This window comes from Pipra filicauda, unplaced genomic scaffold (assembly GCF_003945595.2).
Source record: "Pipra filicauda isolate LSUMZ 115617 unplaced genomic scaffold, ASM394559v2 scaffold222_size1277272_pilon, whole genome shotgun sequence".
In the NCBI taxonomy this organism is placed as follows: Eukaryota; Metazoa; Chordata; class Aves; order Passeriformes; family Pipridae; genus Pipra; species Pipra filicauda.
Window position 1 is genome coordinate 42516 of NW_024104335.1, and position 21616 is coordinate 64131.

The window sequence follows — 21616 nt, forward strand, 5'->3', positions numbered from 1 at the left end:
GGAGATGTTATGGGCAAACTGTGCTGTGAGAAATGTATCTGACTTATAGTTTTGCTCTGGTTCTGGAATGGAAAAATCACATGATTTCTACTGCTGAAAACAACCTGAGAATATGTTGTTCTAGCAGGGAAAACCCAGCCTGATCTCTAAAGCCAGAGTGAAATAGGTAACTCCACATGGAGCAAAACCAAAATTAATGGTCTCTTGAAATTTAAAAATGAGAATTCCCTTGGGTGGGAAGTTAACCAGGCAAGACAGGATGCCAAACTGTTCTGTACCGCATCACCTGACCTGGTCAGGAGTATGCAAGTCTCTTGAAAATGAGAGAAGTCAACCTGAAAATCTTAGATTGGAGCAGAGTACAAGGAAAAGAGAAAAGGAATGGAGGGGAAATAAAAGGATTGTTACCAAAAAGAGACAACCCGTGCATCAAAGTAAAGAGGCCCTATGGTTCACATCCCCAGTCAGTGAGAGTAAGGGGAAGAAAAAAGGGATAAAGGACAGCAGAGTTTGCATTCAGCACCTTGCTTAACTGGCTGTCTGTAGTTGGAAAGATGTGTGCAAGAGCTTCCTAGAAATTATCATGGAATTAATCAACTTTTCTCACTAGAAACAAAACAAAGTCTTCTCTGTTTCTCTTACCCTCCCACATGCCCAGCTCTGAACAGCTCACAGAAATTGTGGTGGTTGGGCTCCTGTTGAGGTTCATGGTTTGAGGATACTCTGTAGGCAGTCCAGCGCTGCAACAGAATGAACTCACAGTTCACTTGGACTTGCCTCCTCCGTGGCTCTGAGTGTATTGCTGTCTCTAACCAGCAATACTGTCCAGCACTGGATATTTTCCCAGCTCATCGTACACAGACATCTCCTCTGTAGTTGTTTCTCCTGACTTTTAGTTCAGATGCCATCACAGGTGGGATGATGAAAACCAGGTGTGAAAGGTGCATGCATCTAAAGTGAGACCTGCAAAAGGGGAAGATTCAATGAACTCAGTATAAAGCAGAACAGCAAGGCCTAATAAGCATATGTCACTGACAGTCATTCTCTCTCCTGCCCCTCTTTGATCTGCTATGCAGTATGCCAGCCCACTGAGCCGGCTTGCCTGGGTTTCAGAATGCACTTTCCTCTTTTTCATTTCCTCCAGCTCACAACAGTGTTTGTAGATGTCATGTTGCCCATGCATCTCTGTGTGTGTGTGTGTGTGTGTGTGTGTGAGCCTGTTATGTACCTGATCTAGGCAGATGTGTTTCTGTGTCATACTTGAGCACCTGATAATCTCCCTTCCTCCATATATCCCTTCATTCACTTCCATTTTTCCTTTCTAAGACTGGCTGTGCATATTTCTTCTGGCATACTCTGAAGCAGGAAAACAGATTCCCTCCCTTACCTGAATAAATGTGTAAATAAATGAAATCCATTCCAAAAGTTAATGTAGTACTTCTAAAAACCACTGCTTAGTTGGTCAAATTTAGTGCAACATATCAGTTTTTTAATCTAAGGTTTCAGGACCTCTGTGCTATGATTGCTGAGACAGTACCAGGTCTACAACTCATGACTGGCATGAGTTACAAGTAAATAGGGATCAATCGTTCATTTTCTCTTCCAATGAAAGAACTAGAGACCATCATATGAAAGTAGTGGAAGTCAAGTACCAAAAAAAATATTGGAAAACGTCTCTTCACATAATCTAAGACCTGTGGAACTCTTCGCTGAAGCAGGTTTCTGCATGTGAGGAGCTTGCAGATGCTCATCTTCCCCTGAGTACTTCTTACTCCCAGGGAGGCTAGACAACTCCCTGGCAGAAAAATCTTTATGGAATTGCTTAACAGACAAACAGCAGCAGGCTCAGGAAATCTCTGACCTGATAGTGGTGAGCAAGGCAGTGTTAGGAAGTATCTGCTTGGCCTGCTGTTACACTCTTGCGTGTCTTTGTGGCTGCTGATGTAGAGGGAGCATTGGATGGTTTTGGCCCTTGGTCTAAACCAGAACAGCTGCCCTTGTATACTTGTTACTGGTATCAAAAGCCACTAAGCCCAGCAAGGCCATGAAAGGACAGTCCCTTTTGCATCAAGAGTGAATCTCACTGTCTGTGAGAGCAGCCAACCTCATCTCTCATCCATGTATAGCTCCATCCAGGAGTCTTATACTCAGGTATAACTACTTAGGTAATCCCTGGGCAAACTGCCCTTTGCTGGGATAAAAAGATCTCTCTCCATGGAGGAAGATATTTCAGATTTGTGCCTTTGTTTCAGCCCAACACTCTTTCCATTAAATCATAATCTGTTTTTCTCTGATGCCTTTGCACAAAAGAGTAATAGTAACAGCTGGTGAATAGGGACATGCAAAAGCCATCTGTGGTCATTCAGTGTATCAATTTTTATTTCCCTAATACTTCCTTGTTTCTTTGAGCTTTGATTTTAAGTGTGGGGTGCTGCATATTCTTATTTTTTCCCATTTTCCCATGTTCTGGGCAATCAGCTATGCTGAAATAACCTTTATAACTTCTTTGGGAAAGGTTTTCTCTTTCCTTATTGTATTATTGGCTTCATATTGGATTTTAACCATTGACATCTCAAAGCTCAGAGCATCTCAGTATTACTGCTGGAAGTGCCTTTCATCAGCATAAACAAGTGTTTAGAGACCATATCTAGCTTCAAAATAGAGCAGTGCAAATTCTCGATAGAACGCTGATTTGTGATTTCTGGGTATTTTATGGCTCACAAGAGCTGTAGGCTAAATTGCTACAAAAAAATTAGTGAGAAACTCAGTTTCCAAATGTGCAAAGGATTTTATCATCAAGACTTAAAAGGGAATAAGGAGCAAATGAAGTGCTTTGCAAGGTGAATTTCCAGCTACAGACTCAAAACAAGGACTCTGCAAGTGCCATTTTGAAACTGGATCACAGGTCAATTTTTCTGGGGTTCATCCAGGTCCCAAGTTTCTCTTGTTTCCTGCAATCTGGTGTGACTCTTTATGTCTTACCACTCCTGTAGTGTCTGGAGTAATTACTTCATCTTGCTATCATGGTTCCCACCTACAAAAGGTGCCCTCTAATGCCTAGTTGGATTGGCAGAACCCTGTTTTTTTGCTGAACAGCCTTAGTATTATTACTGAACAGCCTTCATTAAACTTATCTGAAATACTTACTGGTAGTTCTGAAATCAAGCATGTAGAAAAAAGTCTAGACTCTCCAGGGTTTTGATAAGAGAACAGAGAATTTCAAATAAGCACACTAACACTGGGGAATTTCAATCTGAATGATAACTGCCTTGGACCAGAGGAACTGGTGGCTCCCTTGACATCATCTCCCTCCCTGTTTATTGGGGACTGTGAGCATCTGGCAGGAGCTGCTCAGTGCTTTCTGGGATCTAGCCCTGGATTTGGAGATCTCAGAGGAGCAGCTGTTTGGGTGAGATTTCCTGGGCTGGGACAAGTCTCAGAATCAGAGATATCAGAAGCATCACAAACTAGACGACTTCATTGTGAAATTTATGTGGGATAGAAATGCAGAAATTAAAGAATAAAGAAAATTGTGAAAGAAAATTCAACAGAACACTGGCTATTTTAAATGGATTCAGAACTTGTTTGGCCTTTTGAAGGAAGGCCTTATTTTAACCAAAATATTTGCCATCTGTTAATGAGTTGAACTGGATGTCATATATAAAAGTCTTGGTCAAATTCAAAATGTGAAGAACTGCCAGCAATTTCTATGAAATAAGGAATTCCCTTATCATCAGAAGGATTGAGATCTGACACTGCTGCTATGCTTTAATTAAAAAATTAAAGAGGACACATGAAGAATGCAGTTACATGACCCATCAACGTTTCTCAGACAGTTAAAAGCCTTTGGACCCTGGCTTTATTCCTTTCACATGACACCTGGATCCCACAGTCACTGGGTTGTGGATTAGTATCTATGAGCAGAAGCTGACTGCCAAGAATCTAAGACTTTCTAATTAGAATGAAATTTCTACTTGAAAATGATGGAATACTTTATCATGTATTTACTAAAGCAGATGTTACAATATGATGGAAATGAAAGAAGTATTAAAGTAATTATTATAAAAGAGAAGCTGAAGGCACATTAACACTGTTAGTCTTTTAAGTAATGCAATATGAGCTACTGGTCCTGGTGTGCCCATGCTGACTGTGCCTTAGGAATTGGGGAAAAACAGTCTGATCAGGTCTTGGAAAGACATTACAAATAAAAATTAATTCCTATGCAGTTCCTGGGACTAGCCATGGCAATACAGAGAATGCGAATTATGCATTCTGTATGAATATGTGCATTAAAGTTTTAAGAAAGACAAGTTAGGGGTTTCATTAGTGTTCCTTTGATTTTTCCATGATCTCATATTTTAAAAAAAATTCCCTATCCATCAAAAGTAATACCATACCGTGCAAATTTACATTTTTAGGAATAAAATGGAGTACAGAGCCCAAGATGTTATGCTGCCAAAAAGCCTCTGTTACAGTCCTTTTCTCCTGTGTAGGTCTGTCAGTTTGTATTCTTATCACACAATGAATGTTTGTAGATCTGTTACACAATTAGCTTTAAATACTAAAGAGACCTATGCTGACTGCAAATGACTTAGAAAAAAAGACAGTATTAACTTAAGGAGGCATGATTATTTTTTAATTTGTTAAAATTAAGAATGAAACAGAAATACCAGTTTCAGGAGACTCTTAGTAACTAGCTGCAATGTTCACCTGCTCTGATATTATCCAAATGTGACCTTTTTTGTTTCCAGACTGCTAGTTACTGAGTGGCCAGTTAGTTTGGATACACTTGAGGGGAAAATTCCAGGTGTTGGATGGTGGAGTCAGAAACAGTCTTTTGGCCATATTTGAGACTTTCTTTGCTCTTACGTGTTCTTTCAAAGCTAAGTTCTGCTAATGATTGGGTGAATGCTCCGAGCTCTACCACTGCATTACAGCCAAGTGTAGTTGACTGTGAGGGGGCTGGACAGGAACCACTGAAAGGCATGAGACAACAGACTTCTCCAAGTTATTAAAGAAAAAAAATGATCCAAACCTGTGAATGTGACTTCTGGTCACTGACCCAATCAGCCACTGTAGGCACTTCTCAGATCTGCTAGACATCTTCAGGGAGAAATGTATTTTGGGAGATTAGTCTGTCTTCACTCTGCCAGACTAGCCAAAGAATTTCAAAGGCAGGTAAACTCCTGGCCTCTCTGACACCTCTGATACTTTGTTCCAGTTCTTGAATGCTCTCTTCTCCTTCACCTCCACCCTTTTCTCCCTTTCTCTCAATCTTGTGCCTTTCTGAGAGAACTTCCATGGGTATCATCTCCCACTGACCTCTGCCAGCCCACCTTCAGCCTTGGGGATGGAGAGCGTATAACTGCTGCTTAGATGCTTTGACCAGTGTGACTGGACCAAGCACTTGCCCTCTCTGCTCCATGATTTTGTAAATGATCCACACAGCACAGGCCTGGCTGCATCAGAAAAGATGCTCTTCTAGCATGGGTTCAGCTTACCCAAGCATATCCAGCACCCCTTCCCGCTCTTATGAATTAAGGGGAGGAATGCTGAGAAATTATCTTTCCCTCTGTCCTGCAGACTTTATAGCAAACAGGGGGTAGTTAAAGCCTCCTGGCAGTTATGGATTTTCAGCATATGTGTGCATGTTTCTGAGAAGGATATTTCTTAAATACCCAAGTGTTCATCAGGATCCCAGGCAAGAGGAGATCTGAGACTGAGCTTAGTGCTTTAACTGGTAGCCTCTTGCTCAGCAGTGAATTGCCCATGAACGCAATGATTTAGATCCCAAGTGCAAGGGAATCCTGGCTGACAGCAGCAGATCTGGCTTGCCAGCAGCTTCCACATGGAAGTGTCCAGCTGGGCTGGTCCTTTCTGTTTTAAAGCTGACATGTAGAGCTCCTTTTGCTTATCACACCCCAGTAGGAAGCACCCAGAGGCTGTGGTAATGGGAGCTATACACGAAGTGGACAGTAGTGTCTTCGGACCAGATTCTGCCACCCTTTCCAGAAGTACTTCTACTGCCTTTAAATAGTGACCTAGAAAGCAAGAGGAGTAAGAGACTACACTTGAATAAGAGAGACAGAGTTAGGTTGGAACTTCAACATTATCCTTTGGGGGTCTAAAAGATGTTTTTGAGCTGTACAAGTAACCTCATTCCATGTGCAATAGCACAGTGCCGTATTTCTTCCCTCTCTCCAGGTTTTTTATGTAGATATATCAGCCGATAGAACATTTTGTGACTGTTGCAGGCTAACTTTCGAAGCTAGCCAGGTGAAACACTGTATTCAAGGCTTTTAGTTTGCTAATATGGTGGCAGAATATTTCCCACATGTCATAGATACCTGTAGCTATGATAAAGGGGTGAGTGGAGGCAACGGGATTGAAGCAGCATCCACTCTCAGTCACAGGGCCAGATTTACACTGGCATATAGTGGGTGGCAGAATTTGGCCTGGGTTGTGTAAAGACCAAGATGTGTATATGTTTCCTGCTTCAGGTAATAATGTGCTAAGTTACTACTTTATGCACAGAGGTGTGGAAACCTTTTTTTATGTTTTTCCTCCCCCCCTCCTCTTTCCGTTCTATGATCCAGACACCACTAACTGTATGGAGTTGATGACTGGCAGACTTTCCAAATGTGGTAAGAACTTCCTTCCCTTCTGAATTTCACCTTCCCCAGCCCCTGCTGAGCAACATAATAATGCGCCGTCCTGTCCCTTCCACCTCTTCCCCTTCCCTATCCCTGCTCTCCCTCGCTCTTTTCAAGACTGCCCACACTGTAACAGCCCACTATGTCTTTCACTCACCTGGAGGACTCAAGCATATACCCCTTTTTCTGTTCCTCCCCATCCATGCACAGATGCACAGGCTCCACCACAGCTTTCCCCTTCATAGCACAAACATGAGATTCCCTCCCTCACTGTAACCCAGGCCAGTGATTTTCTTTTCTTTCCTGATTTTTTTACTCTTTTCTTTACTTGCTGCCGTTGATTCATGATTCTTGAGTCCCTTTTCTGCTCTGAAGCTGAATGCTGCCCTGCTAGCTGCTGTCTCCCTTGGTTTCCTGCTATTTATTGAGACAGGAATGTGACATTATTTAATACTATTTTGCATCCAACCCCTTCTTCCCCAGATATCCTTGGGGTATGACCCTTTTAAATCCTCCACAAGACACACTGCATATTATCTGACAGACTCAGCTAGTGTAAATTGTCATAATTCCACTCTGATCTCAGGGAAGAATGTTATGTCTCTCACTGGAAGAATAATGAACCTACTGAAGATCTGGAATTTTGCTAGGTTTAAGAAAAAAGTTTCCTGCAAAACTTGCAGCTCAACTTACTTGGGGTCATGCGAATTTTGGTTAACTTGCCCCTAGGCTTCCTTCCCCTGTGAATACACATGTAGTGGGTTCTTTCTTTCATTACCTGTGCCCCTACTCACTCCTCCAAGTACAATAGTGGGAATACCCACATGCTATGAGAGAAGTTTTTGTCTTATATCTTGTGTAGATTCTGTATGAGAGAACTCTGTTCTCTTTAGATTTCCATTCTGGTACTAAGGTTGAATTCAGATATCTCTGTGAAAGGGAAGACAAAATGATGAGGAAGTGATCAGCTACTACTGCTCTCCACCTGCAACTGCCACACCACCTCTTTGTAAACTGAAGAAAGTTGTTCTGGAGTTGTTGTGGAGTCTGTAACCATAAAGGGAAGTTGTCATGGTGGAGGTAGTATTAGGTTTATGCATGTGTAACTGAGGCAGAATTTGGCCTGTTTCCCGTATTTCAGATGGTCTCTTTCCCTTAAGTTGCAGCTTTGCTGGGAGCTTTTCCTTTGCTCTGAAAGGAGCTTGTTTGATTTCTTATTTGACTTTTCTGATCTCCTTGTGACTCATTTCAGTTGTAGGCAAACCTTCAGCTTCTTGAAGGCATCAGACAGCAAATACCTCTTCTTCCTCAACGCTTTGTTTCTTGCCTGGATCTGGCATTCACATCATACAAAAATACTAAAATTCCAGTTCTGCTGATTGCTTGCAAGTTAATTGAGCTACAGAGATAACCAGCCAGTACTCTGCATCCTTTAGGCAGAGAGCATCACTGCTCGCTCACAGTTCATGCAGGCCCTCCAGCTGTCATAATGTCAGCAGCAATCCAACAAGGGACAAAGAGGACAAGGTGAAGGCCATCAGGGAGACTGTTTTGTGGCAGCTACAGCATAGACAACACAGAGAAAGGGAGAGAAGAGAAAGAATGGCTTATAGGGGTTTAACGGAGCTGCTTCCTTTAAATCACACACCTCTTGGTGTAGTCACAAACAGCATAAGCAGTGGTGACTGCATCATGCTGAACTCCACCCTCTCATATGAGTGAAGAGCTGTTCCGTGTGCAGGAACCCATGATTTAGACAGGGGAGTGAAAGGGAATGATGCAAGCACTTAGCCTATTTTTGGCAAGTTGTCCTCTGTGATTCCGAGAATCAGAAACCCCCCTTGAAGTTGACGCAGTGTTCCTCCAGTAATAGCAAATAGTGCATGAAGAACTGTAAAACTATATTCTGTGGGGTTTTTGACCTCCACGTTGTTCTGCATTCTGAGTGTGAGCACAGAATGTCATTTTAGCAAAAAGAGTTAACACTGGAGCAGGAAGAGCCAATCAGATGCTCAGCCATCTGAAAGCTCTGGTGGGAATGAGGAATATCTTTTCACCCACTATAAACCACCGAATGTTATAATTAACAGCAAGACAAATTTGTCTAGTCCTTTAAATGTTATCTCATCTTCTGCTAGCAGTGATCATCAATCTGAGAAGTGATTTGCATACAGCCATTGGCATTGAAAAACAAGTTGATGTTTGAACAGCCAAGGTGTGTCATAGGAGCTGCCAATATCCAAACGATGTAACAGTTGCTGTACCAACCCTACCTGTGCAAGCTAGAAAACTGCTGCCAACAGTTCTTCTGTTTCACAATAGAAGAAATAACTTGGCTCATAATAAAGTTGAAATGCACGTTGGGGTGGAATATTTTATGTTTCCACCCATCTTAGCAGGGGAACGGGCATTGCTATTGTCAGAAAGACTAAACTCTTATCTGTGAAGTTCATTTGTAAGATTAAATTTACCTTCTAAAAATTAAAATCTTTACATAGAAAATGCAGCTGTAACCTAAATGCCTACAGGAGTGATACCTTAGCTGATCTATTCCTTGTGTGTATTCAGAGCCAAATCAGTTTAGTGACAAGTAAGGTTTATCACTGCGTGTGCTGCCATTAAGCCTTATAAAATCAGCACAGCTTTAAAAAAACTGGATTCCGTTTCTTTTGAAGCAGGATTTAGAGAACTGTTTACTACCATCTAATCTGGTATTAATGTCTATCTTACTGAAGAATAGCTTGTATAATTAAGGTTCTAATAGGTTCTGAAGAGCCTTTACATTAAAAATAAAAATCAAGATAATACATAAACTGGAAAGCCCTCCAGCTTCAACCTCAAAGCAAAATTAGAAAGCAAGTATCATTCATTGTAGATTGAACAAGTTGGATCTGGAGCCAGTGATATACACCACACAGAAGCCCACAGTGCCAATTTCAGTAGTCCTTGTTCAGAAAAAAGTCTGTCTTCACAAACTTTAATGACTTTAAGTTGTTTACCTAGTGAGCTTAGAATTTCTTTGAGTGGTTGAATTAATAGCAAAACTGGTATATAGTCTTTGGGCTCCCCTTCCTAACCATTTTTAGTTTTTTGGAGTCCTTAGTAAGTATGTTTTGCCAAGGTACTGGATGCTGACAGAAAGCTCTGAAAAAATTTCCTTATCCTCCACTTTACCTTCTGAGATACCCCAGGGAGCCTGTAAACTTTCCAGTCTCCACTGCAGCTATCCGAGGATGAATTTTATTTCCAAGTAAGGCAATCTTTGCTTGTTGTTTTCCATCTCTCATGACTCTCAGGAAAGTCTTGAGTTACATCAGTGGCACGTCCATGGAAAGTGGGTGATGATAGGAGGAGGAGAAGGTTAGTATGTATAACTGGTGCAGCTCCATGAGAACGCTGGCTTGCTACAGCTCCAGTCAAATCATGCTGTTATGTTGGGCACTGCAAAATGTTCCTGCAAAATCTTAGACCATAACCCTGTGCAGGCTGGGAAGAAGACCTTGCGTTTACTTTTAAATATTTATCTTGTATTGCTGCTTACAATTCCTTGCACCAGAGTTAAACAAAAAGCTTTTTGGATCGTTGTCTGTACCAGTGGCTATCACCAAAATGATCTGATCGAAGCAGAAGCACAGCAAGTCCACTTGCCTTTCGTATCTTGCCAGTGTATCTCAGTCAGATCTCTTGCTTCCAGTGTTTAGGACTTGACGTTCAGGACTTCCTATTCAGAGCCATCTGATCTTGTTGCCTGTGGCCAATCATCCTCAGTGCATACAGGGCAACTGCACTGCAGTAAAGGCTTCTCTTCGTAGCTCCTTGCAATTACAGTTTGATTCATACAGATGTGAGCCCATGTCGATGCCATCCCTAGCTACTTGAGAAGTTAGGAAATATTTTGCAGTTTTAAACTGGTTGCATCACATTTGGGTTGCAATTGCAACCTGTAGCTTTGTGAGTGCTGATTTAGAGACTGCTGGTGTAAGCAGCAGCAGCAAATATCTGGACTTGGTGCTCTTGGAAATGATCCTGACCCATATTGGGATTAATTAGAGTAATCCTGCTTCTCACAAAGTAGCTGTTTGATGGAAGATGAGGTTGGTTATTTGCATTCAAAAAGCTGTAACTGATGGCAGAAATACCGGTGCTGAAATCTACAGAAAAAAACATACGCTGCCCCCCCTGCTGAAAGGCTCTTCTCACCACTGTGAAGAGACAAAAAGAAGACCCACCTGAAAGATCACATATTCATTCATAATGGGTGGATTGCAATAAGTCAGATGTTCTAAAGAGTTCAAGTCAGGTTTCTCAGTTACCCCTGCTCATTCTGCTGGTATCCTTTGCTGTCCAGATGAATGACTGCCTCCCCACATACTGTAGTTGTAATGTCTTCAGTCTAGTGGTGTGTTTGGGAGACATTTCTTTTCCAATTCATGCCTCATGTTTTTGCACTGTAGAAGAAGGTAGCCACAAAAAAGGCAACTTGGCACTAGAAATGAATCCAGACTTAGTGAACTATTTGTTTCATGTCAGATCCTGTTTCAACAGCTATGGTGAGATTTTTACTGTCCAATACAAGATCTTTTCCTCTTTCTCTATAGTAATATCTAATACAGGAAACACAGATATCTCACTCTTAATTGAGATCACAGTACTTTATTTATAATAGCCAGTGTTTCAGGATACTGCATGGAAATACGTGGTGTACTAAGCTGCTGTACTAAGCTAAGTTTAAGATGGCCTTCTGAGAAGATTAAATCATATTTTGAAGTGATTGATTTGGTCGAAATGAGGAAGCAACATTTCACGAGCATACACAGGTCATCTCTCCCATAGGAACAGTCAGAGAACTTAAAACCTATAAAATAATACATGAACATCTATCTGGCAGAAAAGACCAAAATCATATTATGAAGTGCCAATACATTTTTGGCATTTTTATAGACAAAAAGGATTGGAATGAAGCAGCAGAAGTCTCTTAGAGAATGGGTAGCAGCAATACTATCATTTGTTGTGGCTTTACGAGTGTGGGTCATCAGCTTCCCCTCTCAGCACACACTTGTGCAGGCAGATCTTCATAAAAGGACAGGCAGATACAAAGAATTCTTGGGCTTAGTCCTTTACCATCCAATTTTCCAGAACAGCATGATTCCACAACAGAATCTGGCATCTCTTCATCCCACTACTATCCTTGTCTGCTCTTTCAGTGCCACCAGCTGTCCAAATGAATGTATGATTCCTTCCGTCTCCATCATCATGTCTCCTTTTTTTGAATGTTATGTAGTGGTGCTGGATTGGCCAGAGCTATTCATCAGTAACAGACACGTTTGGTTTCTGATTCATTACACAGGCCTTAGTTCTGCAGAAGGTAGAAGCAAGGAAATAGGCCTCATCTCTTTGAGGCTTTCCTGCCTGTGTTAACCATTCTCTTAACTCATTACCCAAGAACTACCTGTCTGAGTAATATTGTCTGTAAAAGGGGAGGCTGAACGGGATCTCAGTTTCTCTTTGTATTTATGAGAGAAAGAGAAAAAATGTGCAAGATAGAGGAAGAATGGCCATCTGGATGCTTCTGGCTAGTCACAAATATTGGGCCACCCTCCTGCAGAGGAGATGGGATGTTTTAGTGGAGTAAGAACAAGGACGGGTTATAGAGCATTTAAATGTCAAGTTGGTTGTTCAGATCTTCCCAGGTGTGTAGCAATTGAAAGTTCCCACCTGCTGGTAGCATGGACACCTGTGCCAATGCTGTGTGATAATCTGAGTAGTTCCTACCAGCAGTCTGTTCCTGAAAACATTGTTTTCAGTTGGCATTTTTACTGGTAGAGTCTAAGGACTCTGGAAAGTAAGTCACCTTTCCCAGTTGCAATTCAGGTATCCTGCTAAGGAACTGGAGTTGTTCCATGGACTGACTGACAGTAGTTTGTGAGCTTTCTGAGGCATCTCTCTGTTTTGTATTTGTACAGTGCCTAGGCTAGGAGCTCATTAGTCTGCAGTAAGACTCCTACACGATACTACAACTAAACAAAGAGGAACGGGCCACTTTATCTTTCTGTCATCCCTTTCACTGCTTATACTTTTGGAGTGGGTTCTATATTTTAAGTCATTTGTTTTTGAAGGCAGGAGGGACTCTGTCAACAGAAACCAAGCAAAAAGGAAAAAAATGTCTAGTCTTAACAAAGAGGGCTAGTACTCTGCCAGCAAAATGGGTTTGAAAGGGAATGGATTATCACCCATTAAGAGAATGTTCTAATGCTTTATGTGAAAGGAAAGGAGTAAAATTTTTGTTATGTGATTCACCACAGCTACTATCAAAACACAGAGCAAGCTAGGGATGAAAAGACAAGGGATAAAGAGTGAGGAATGAGTATAGGAAGAAAATCTCAGAAGCAGAGGCAGGCAGAAGACAGGAAGGATGTGAAAGCAACAAGGGACGGAATAAGGGAGGTCAGGTTTACAAAAGGCATCTCCATTTCCAGTGGAGACCTATGTTTTCTGATTTACTTTCTCCCAAAGCCCAAACTAAATATGCAAAACCCCAAAATTTCTCAGGCTATACAGAAAGGAAAGGCAGAGGATAATCCCACAGGTGGCATATTTGTTTTGTGCAACTTTGTGTTCATCGCCACAAGGATTAGTGCATTAAAAATACATAGACTTGAGAGTGATGGTTTCACAGGAGAGGGAAGTGCCTCAGGGTTTGCTTCCGTTAAGTCAGTGGGAATGTTGCTATTTGCTTCAATGAAAACAGGACCAAGCCCTTATCTGACTGTCTTAAAATGTTACAAAACAGCAGGCTCTAATCAGTAACTGGGGCTCTAATCAGTAACTGAAGCCTCCAGGCTTGTCCTGAAGCTGCTTGTTCACCATGTCCTGTTATGTTCTGTGGAGGACTGAGGATCTTTATAAGGCCAGAGCAGGGTCTTTGCAAGGTGCATCCTTTTCTGGTGTCACTTCTGGTGCCTGATGATTCGCCTCATTTTCTCTTTCCTCTCTTACCTGGGTGCTCTGCTTCTACTTGGCTTCTCAAGCCGGTGACACCACTGGGGCTAGGTCAATGTCAGACAGACTTCCTAAGAATAGCAAATGAAATACTGAGGACTGTGAAGGTTGATACAAAACACTTGCCCAGCTTCCTTTTACATTTCTGTGTCTGTCTCTAGCTCTGTTTCTTCCTTTTAGCGCTTATTGTATTCAATTGCATTCACAGTTTTGACTTCTTTCGTGATACTTGGCTGTTACAGTGCTGCACACAGATGCCACAAACCAGTGCCTTCTCCATAAATATATTTCTCTAAATATATTCCCTTCAATACATGACCTTTTCATAAGCTTCAGTGCTTGTTTTCAAACCCATCCGCCTTCCCCATCTTGCAGCGTACAGCTCCGTGGTCTAACTCAAAAATGCGCATATCCATCTCCTCCTAATAGACATGAACCTAATGCTCTGAACCTCCCCTCCTGCCTCTGATCCTTCTCATGGTTTCTCACCCTTGCTATCCTTCACGCCTTCTTTGCTCTGTGTTGATGAAAGTTTGCTCTCAAGGGGAAAGAAGACCTTAGTTACAGATGCATGAAACACCAGGGATGTTCTAAAGAATCAGTGAGCCAAACCTCCATCCCTGTCCAGAGGAAATGGGATGTCATCTCACTTTCTGAAATAAGAAAGGCAGCCTTTTTGAGGCCCTAGATGAACTTACTGGTGTAGGGGCCTATGATACATTTTGCACTGAATCTTAGGAGTGGAAGATTGCTGAAAAAGCTGTTCTAATCCATCATCACCTGCGTTTTCAAGTCTTGTTTTACTGGATGTATAACCCCAAAGGGACAGGATAGCTGTCCCCTACTTATATATCTCCAGAGAAGAATGTGAGGACTCCTTGTGTTGACTAGCCCAAGAGCAGGCTAATAACCTGTCACATAGACATCAATGCAGTGATTGTCTGTATTGCTTGGTGTAGGATCAGTTCTTTCTTGACTGCCAGAGAGAGCATTATTACCTACTATTTAATTACAAGTACAAAGGGCAAAGGAAAGAAAGGGTTAGTGAAATGGCCTATTTTATTTTTCAGTAGCTCTCTTTAAACATCCCTAAGGATTTCTTACCTCCCATTAAAGTTTTAACTGAAAATGCTGATTGTAAGGAATTCAGTAGTGATAGAGGCAGAGAAAAGCAGACTGTTAAATACTTTTGCTGCAGTAAATCTCCAGACACTTGAAAGCTGGGAAGGAGAAAGGGTGTATGAAACAGGGGCTGCATATTTTAGTAGGACGACTGAAAATCCTGTATCAGGACTCAGCAAATACAAGATATATAATTTCTAAAGTGTTTTATTGCTCCATTCTTGCTAGTTGTACTTTGTCACTGTTCCTGTCTACGTGAAAACAAAAGACTTCCCCAATTCCTGCAGAGCCCTGCTTACTCTGCCCTCATCTTTCCCTCTAAGCATGTTGAATAAACTGCTCAGATGAATAACTAGATATTGCCCTACTCTTTTCTCCCAACCTAGCAGTCTTTTCCTCTCCAGCATTTTTTTCAGTGCTCTTTTTCATTCTCTCTGCTGACTCCATTTGCTTATGAGGATGAGGGGTCCAAAGCCACTTAAAGACCAGATCTACCCACATTCCTGCATTCAAGGCTGAGTGTTTGCTTTCTTTTTTTTTCTTTTAATTGAAAAGTGGTATCCACCTAAAAGAAGTAGAAATTAATCTGAGGAGATAGAAGTGAGTCTGCGCAGAGCAAAAGCCCACTAACCTATAACAGTTTTAGGGAGGCTAGGGAAACCTCTGAAATAGAAGTCATAGATGTGGAACAGATATCCCCTTTCCAAAGCATTTGTATGCATGTAGACAGAAGGAGGTGGAGGTCATGGAGGTCTGACCCCAGACCTCCTCTTAGCCAGAAATTGAGTTATGTGCTGTGCCTGGCAGTTTGTTTGCGCCCATCACTAAGGCTTCACTCAGTTGGGTGAATGATGCCCTTTCAGAAACTCACAGCTTGTGTCACTGATGCAGCTGAATGACAGACAGAACTGGGGCAAGCAGAAAGTTGGACACAAAGCAGCAAGTAGAAGGCGGCAAGGGATGAATTAGATTAATAAGATTAAGATCCTTCACTGAATATACCAGCCATTTGATTTTTCTCAATGCTTGTTAACATACAGAGGAAAGCAGCAACTACCTGGTTAGCACGGAGCAGGAAAAAAAGAGTAACCCATTCAGTTTTGCAGAGCACAAATACTATGTATTTCGTCTTTCTTTGTCCAAGAGCAGTTGATGTCTGTCTAGCATTTTCCATTAGAGAATCAGAAAGCATTCAGCGAGCTCTTCAGACCAATTACCATGCACAGAAGGTACTTACCTGCTGTTGTTAATGGATTACTTATGTTTGTAATGAGAGTGAAGGGCAATACAATATTACCAAGCCACCACTGTCCACCAACTATGGATACATGGCAATCTCTGCTATGAAGAAGCCCTTTGCTCCTGACTGAATGTTCCCATTGCAGGGGACGAAAGATTCCACTCTCCACAGCATGCCACCACCTTGGAAGGCAGATACGAGAAGCCTATTGCCCTGCAGTAGCTGGAGATGTAAATGATTTGAATTTGACTGAACAGTAGAGCCAACAGTCCCAATATTGAGAAAACCATCATGGGATTTTAACGATCACGAAGAGACAGAACCTCCATGGTGTACATTAGGTTAAAAAACACCTTCGATATCCATGTTCGAAGAGTTTAGTGTGAGCATTCCTATGTTTGATAAGGATTAATCCCCCAACTCAAGAAAATTAAAATGGACTAGAAATTCCCTGAAAGGCTACTTTTCCAGTAGTAGCTGGTCCCGTCCCTTTTCCCTCAGTAGCACTCCAAAGCTTTTCCTCAGGTGTGGCGTTCCACACATCCTCTGACACAGAACTAAATTAACAGCACATAACCCTGTTGCCTGGAGGTCCAAATGGTATGAAAGGTTGTATTCATTTGCACAGTGCCCAACCCTTGTTAATACTGCAACCTGATCTAGAGGCTGGCTTAAGGAGATGCCTGTTTTACTTAGCCCACAACCCTAAACCCCTCTCTGGCTCCTGACTCCACTGGAGTGCATGTCAGTGCCATGGAGGCTGTGTTGTAGAGAGAACAGAAATTCAGGACAATGAGGTAATAGTTATTGACTCTACTAGGTCCCAGAAATAGATGCATGCTTTCATAATGCATTCAGCATCTTCATTTCCAGGTACCTTTGTAGGGAGATCTGAAGGTGCTTAGAAGCCTTTGATTACAAACCGCAGACCATGCATGCAGATGGCAACACTCATCTCAGCCATAGCTCATTTTTCAAATGCTGTTTCCCTTGGACCACTCAGGTGCTTCAGGCTTAGTGATGGCAGGCTGGCAAGGAGATACTCAGAAGAAAATAAAATTCAAGCAAGGAAAGCCTAATGGCTGGTGTAGCCAGAGAGCTTAGCAAGGCTGCAAAGCAAAGCATCGCTTGGTGGGCACGTGCAAATACCCTGTGTTTGTAACAGCAGCAGTAAGATGGGATTTGCCTGTATCCAGCATCATATTCATGGATATTTCCATGTGAAATGGCCAAGTGACTCCAAGTAATGGACTGAACTATTTCAGTCACACGGTACTGTGTCCTCCTGCTAGGTGAGACAGCAATGCTTCCCCACTCAGGAAAAAACTGGGACCTTTCCCTTAGGTGCTTTATGCTCCCAGCCTCTTTATTTCTGTAGGTATCCCATACTAAACACTCTTCCTCTTCCTGCTCATTGTCTTCATCCCCCACACACCCCCACGCACGTGGCTCTGGATCTCCTCATCATGTTCTTCTCGTTAAAAACCCCATTGTTCATTTGTTTGTTTGTTCTCTCTCTTTCTCTCCTCTTTTTCTCTCTCTTTCCCTCTCGTTTTTTTTTTTTCCTTCTTTCTTTCTTTCTTTCTTTCTTTTTTTGTCTCCTCTGTTTTGTGTACCCAGGCAGCCCATTGAGTAACTTCTTTGACGTAATTAAACAACTTTTTTCAGACGAGAAGAACGGGCAGGTGAGCCATCCCCCCGGCACGCCAACCAAGCATAGCGCAAACAGCAAGCGGAGCGATTCCGGTTCTAATGACTATGGGTCTAGAGGAGACAATAAGTACCCTGCTGGCAAAGACAAGGCAAAGATGGTCTCATCAGTCGGCCTACAAGACCAACCTTAAATAAACACATAAAAAATTAAATAACTTAGGAAACAAAAACAAAAACAAAAACAAAACAAAACAAAAAGAAAAAAGCAAGAAAGAATGAAAGAATATTCCTTAGCAAGCTAGCCTCTAAACTAGAAGGATGTATATACCTTGCCACAACAGTACAAAACTGTCTATAGACAAATTTTGTATGAAGGAATGACTGTATATATATACATATATATATTTATATATGATATATAATATATATCTCAGAAACAAACACAAAAACAAACGAATGAAAGAATGAAAAGAAAAGAAAAGGTAGCACAGATGACAAACCCAGTTCACCAGATCTTGGGTTGTGGTTTTCTTCGATTGTTTTTTTTTCCTCCCTTTTTTTGAATGTTTTGCTTTTTTTCTCCTTCCTGATTTTTTGGGTTTTTTATTATTTTTTTTCGTTTTCTTTTGTTTTGTTTCTTGTTCTGTTCATGCTCTCTCTGTGTTTCTGACGACACCACTTGTTTCCGCTCTGCTACCAGGAATTATCCCGAAAAGTTAACATGTCAGCCACGGCTTCACCTTCTGTGCTCTGCGGACACTTGTTGACGGAAGGCAACCGATGTAGACTGTCCAAGGACCAGTCCTGTTTGAGGTTCCCAGCCTCCCCTCTCCCTTCAGGAAGTGGGCTTCTCCCCCACTTCTCCCCAAACACCTCCCCAGTGCACGCCTGGTTTTTTTTTCCCCCTCTCTTTTTCTTTTTTGGTGCTCCACGAGAGAGACCTGCTCAGTTGTGGGATTGCAGAGTCTGGGCTCAAAGGAGATTGCAAATTGCTGGAGTGAAATCTTTACCCTTGGCAACTTCTGTCCGCGCAGGTGAACGCAGCCCGGAGCGGGAGGGTGTGGGGAAGGAGACGGGTGTAGCGGGAGCGCAGTGTTCCATGAATCCAGAGCGCGTTCTCATCAGAAACCAGCCAGGAGCAACTCAAAACTAAGCGTTGAACCAAGACAATATTGGGGAGCTTCATCATGGGATTTTCTTACCTTTTTTTTTTCTCCCCACCACCTTTTCCTTTTCTTTTGCCCCCTTTTTTTATATATACATGTATATATGTGTGTATATTTATATATACATACATACATACATATATATATACGAAATAATTGATTTTTTTATACTGTATCATTTTGTTTTTTAACCTGCTGGAAGGGGAAAGGAGTAAACTTAGGAGGGAGAGGGGGTTCAATGAATAAACAAATACAAACAAAACATTAAAACTTAGGGAAAAGGCAACTTCTGGTAGCAAAGAAGAGGGACAAGACTCTGCCAAGGACTGTCTCTCCCATCACCAGGCACAGTTGCCGCTGCTGCTACTGCTGCTCCTCCTTCGACACCTTCCTCCCCACCTGTCAACTCCCTGCCACTGTGCCACCTTGCTGGGACCTTCTTCGACCAGCTGGATCCTCCACCACACCCTGCATTTAGAGGCAATTGTTGTGTTGCTAGTGCTGCATTGATATCAGTATTATTATTTCTTTAAGTTACCAGTTTCATTTGTTGGCTTGGGTGATTTTTTTCTTAAAAAAAAAGGAAAAAAGAAAAAAAAAAGAAAAAAAAAAAAGAAGATGAAGAGGAGGAAGAAAAGAGACTTATATTGGGTTTTCTTTCCTGTGTGTGTGTGTGTGCAAAATCACTGGCACTTAGTTCATCAGAGCAAGACAAGGTGGAGTCAGGGCAATGGGAGACTTAATCACGAAGCTACTGTAAACTTTAAAATTTACTGCAAGATATTTTTATAAAGTTTTTGTTTTGGTTTTGTTTTTTTTTTTGGAAGGGGAGGAGGGTGGGATTGGGTGGATGGGGACCTTTTTTTGTGTTTCAGTTATTAGGTCTTGGTTATTTATATATACATATATATATATTTAAAAAAATAAGCTGTTAGATATATCTTCTGTTTAATAACTGTGTAGAGGCAACATTGATTCTTATTTATTTTGGGGAGGAGGGGGAAAAAAGACACAGAAACCCTGTAAGTGTTCATTTTGTGACTTTGAGAAAGAAGAATTGCTGCCTTTTTTCCTCCTCCTCAAGATTTATGTGACCAAGTGTAACTTATTCTGGCCCAAGCTCAAAGGTTAAACAAACAAAAAAACGTGGTTTTACGCGTGGAAGACAAAACACAGTGAGAAGTACTTCTTGACTGAGATTTTAAGAATGTAGGCTTAGCATTAGTGTTCAGCTCTTTTATGACCTTCGATTGCTGCTCGTTGGGTTCCTATGGGTGTATGTTGTATCGCAAGATTATTTTTTTTAATGATAATGTTGGATGAGTTCTTTTTTGTTGTTGTTGTCGTTGTTGGTTTTTTTAATCATTTTTCCCCTTCTTGGACCAGTTTTACTTGTACATAGGTTTGAAGATTAAAAAGAATTTTTAAAGACACAACTGGGGCAAAGACCTTTGACTTCTGCCCCGTTTCCCCATTCCCCCAAATGGGAGGGATTTATTTTAATTTTTTTGCTTTATTTATTTATTTATTTTCCCTATTCTTAAACTTTTCTCTCTCGTATTGCTGTGTGCATGTCAGACACCAGGGGATGATGGCTGGGGAGGGGGGGAGGCAAGGGTGCAGGAGAGGGGGGCAGTTTTAATTGCATGACATTGCTGTAAATTAGTCTCTTTTGCTTTCGTTGTCTTTCCTGCCTCTGCCCTCTCTCTACTTCTCCTCCGAGCTCCCCTCCCATCACCCCCGTCCTTCTTTTCCCTCTTTTCTCTTCCCTTGTGTATAGATTTTGATGCTTCTGTTACATTGTACCTCTACAAAAGGCTGGGATTTCAATACAAGATAATAATAATAATTTAAAAATACCTATATCATCAAAACTCATGTGGTACAAGCAGGAAGGGGATTACTTACACAAGATATAAGAATAAATGAAAGCAATACCTCTTGTTATCCTTCCTATTTTGTACTTTGAAGACACACGCGCGCACACACACATATACAGACACAAACTGACATTATTTAATGGTTTAAAATGGACAAAAAAATCTGATGTATCCCTTGTTAAATAACTGTGAGCAACTTTAGTTCAAAAACCAATAAATTCATTCAGTAAAGATACAAACTGTTGAGTGTCCAGTTTATGTCCACGAAAACAAACTTCTCGCCAGTGCCAGACCCGGTAAGTACGGTGTCAAGGCTTTCTACACCAAAGGAGCTGAAGATGGCGGCTGAAATAAGGCAGCATCATCCTCCTGGCCACGGAACTAACACTGGCTCCTCGCAGCACCAGAGTCCATAGTGCTGTACCCAGCGTGCTCCGCCCTCACAGCACTGACATGCCATGAGCAGGTGAAGAGCAAGGACAGCTTAACCCTGTAGGCCTGGTTTTCCGCAGTAACGTGTTGAGAAAGATTAATGCAGATTTCAGAGCGATGACACCCCTTAGATCTGGTCTGGATGGAAACCACTGTACCAAATACTGTTGCTGCTTGTGATTATTCTCATCTCTAACCTGAGCTTCTCACGTTGCTTCCAGATTTAGCAATAGGAAGGATTTCTCCACCCTCCCTGCCTGAAACACTCTCAGTCACATACATTTGAAAAAGCTGATCAGGTACGTCCCTGGCTTCTGTGGGTCTGGGGTTTGTTGCTGGTTGGTTCGTCAGTCCATGTGGCTGCTGGCTCGTCACACGTCGCTCAGCTTTTGGGTGTTCCTTAATGCTGGATTTGTAACTGCACCTGGCAATTCGCCTCCTCGGCTCTGTCCTGGCTGGTGTGTGCCTGGG

General features: G+C 41.9%; 1 protein-coding gene across 1 annotated transcript in view; it reads left to right on the top strand.

Annotated features, from left to right (window-relative positions):
- BRSK2 (BR serine/threonine kinase 2) overlaps positions 1–20952 on the top strand; it is a gene marked incomplete at its 5' end in the record, with an annotated part of 61611 nt that extends 40659 nt beyond the window's left edge. The window contains 3 exons of the mRNA XM_039381422.1: positions 6597–6644; positions 17635–17699; positions 18368–20952. Coding sequence (XP_039237356.1) covers positions 6597–6644; positions 17635–17699; positions 18368–18820 — 566 coding nt within the window. The remainder of the gene's footprint in view (positions 1–6596; positions 6645–17634; positions 17700–18367) is intronic.
- Positions 20953–21616: the final 664 nt, after the last annotated feature.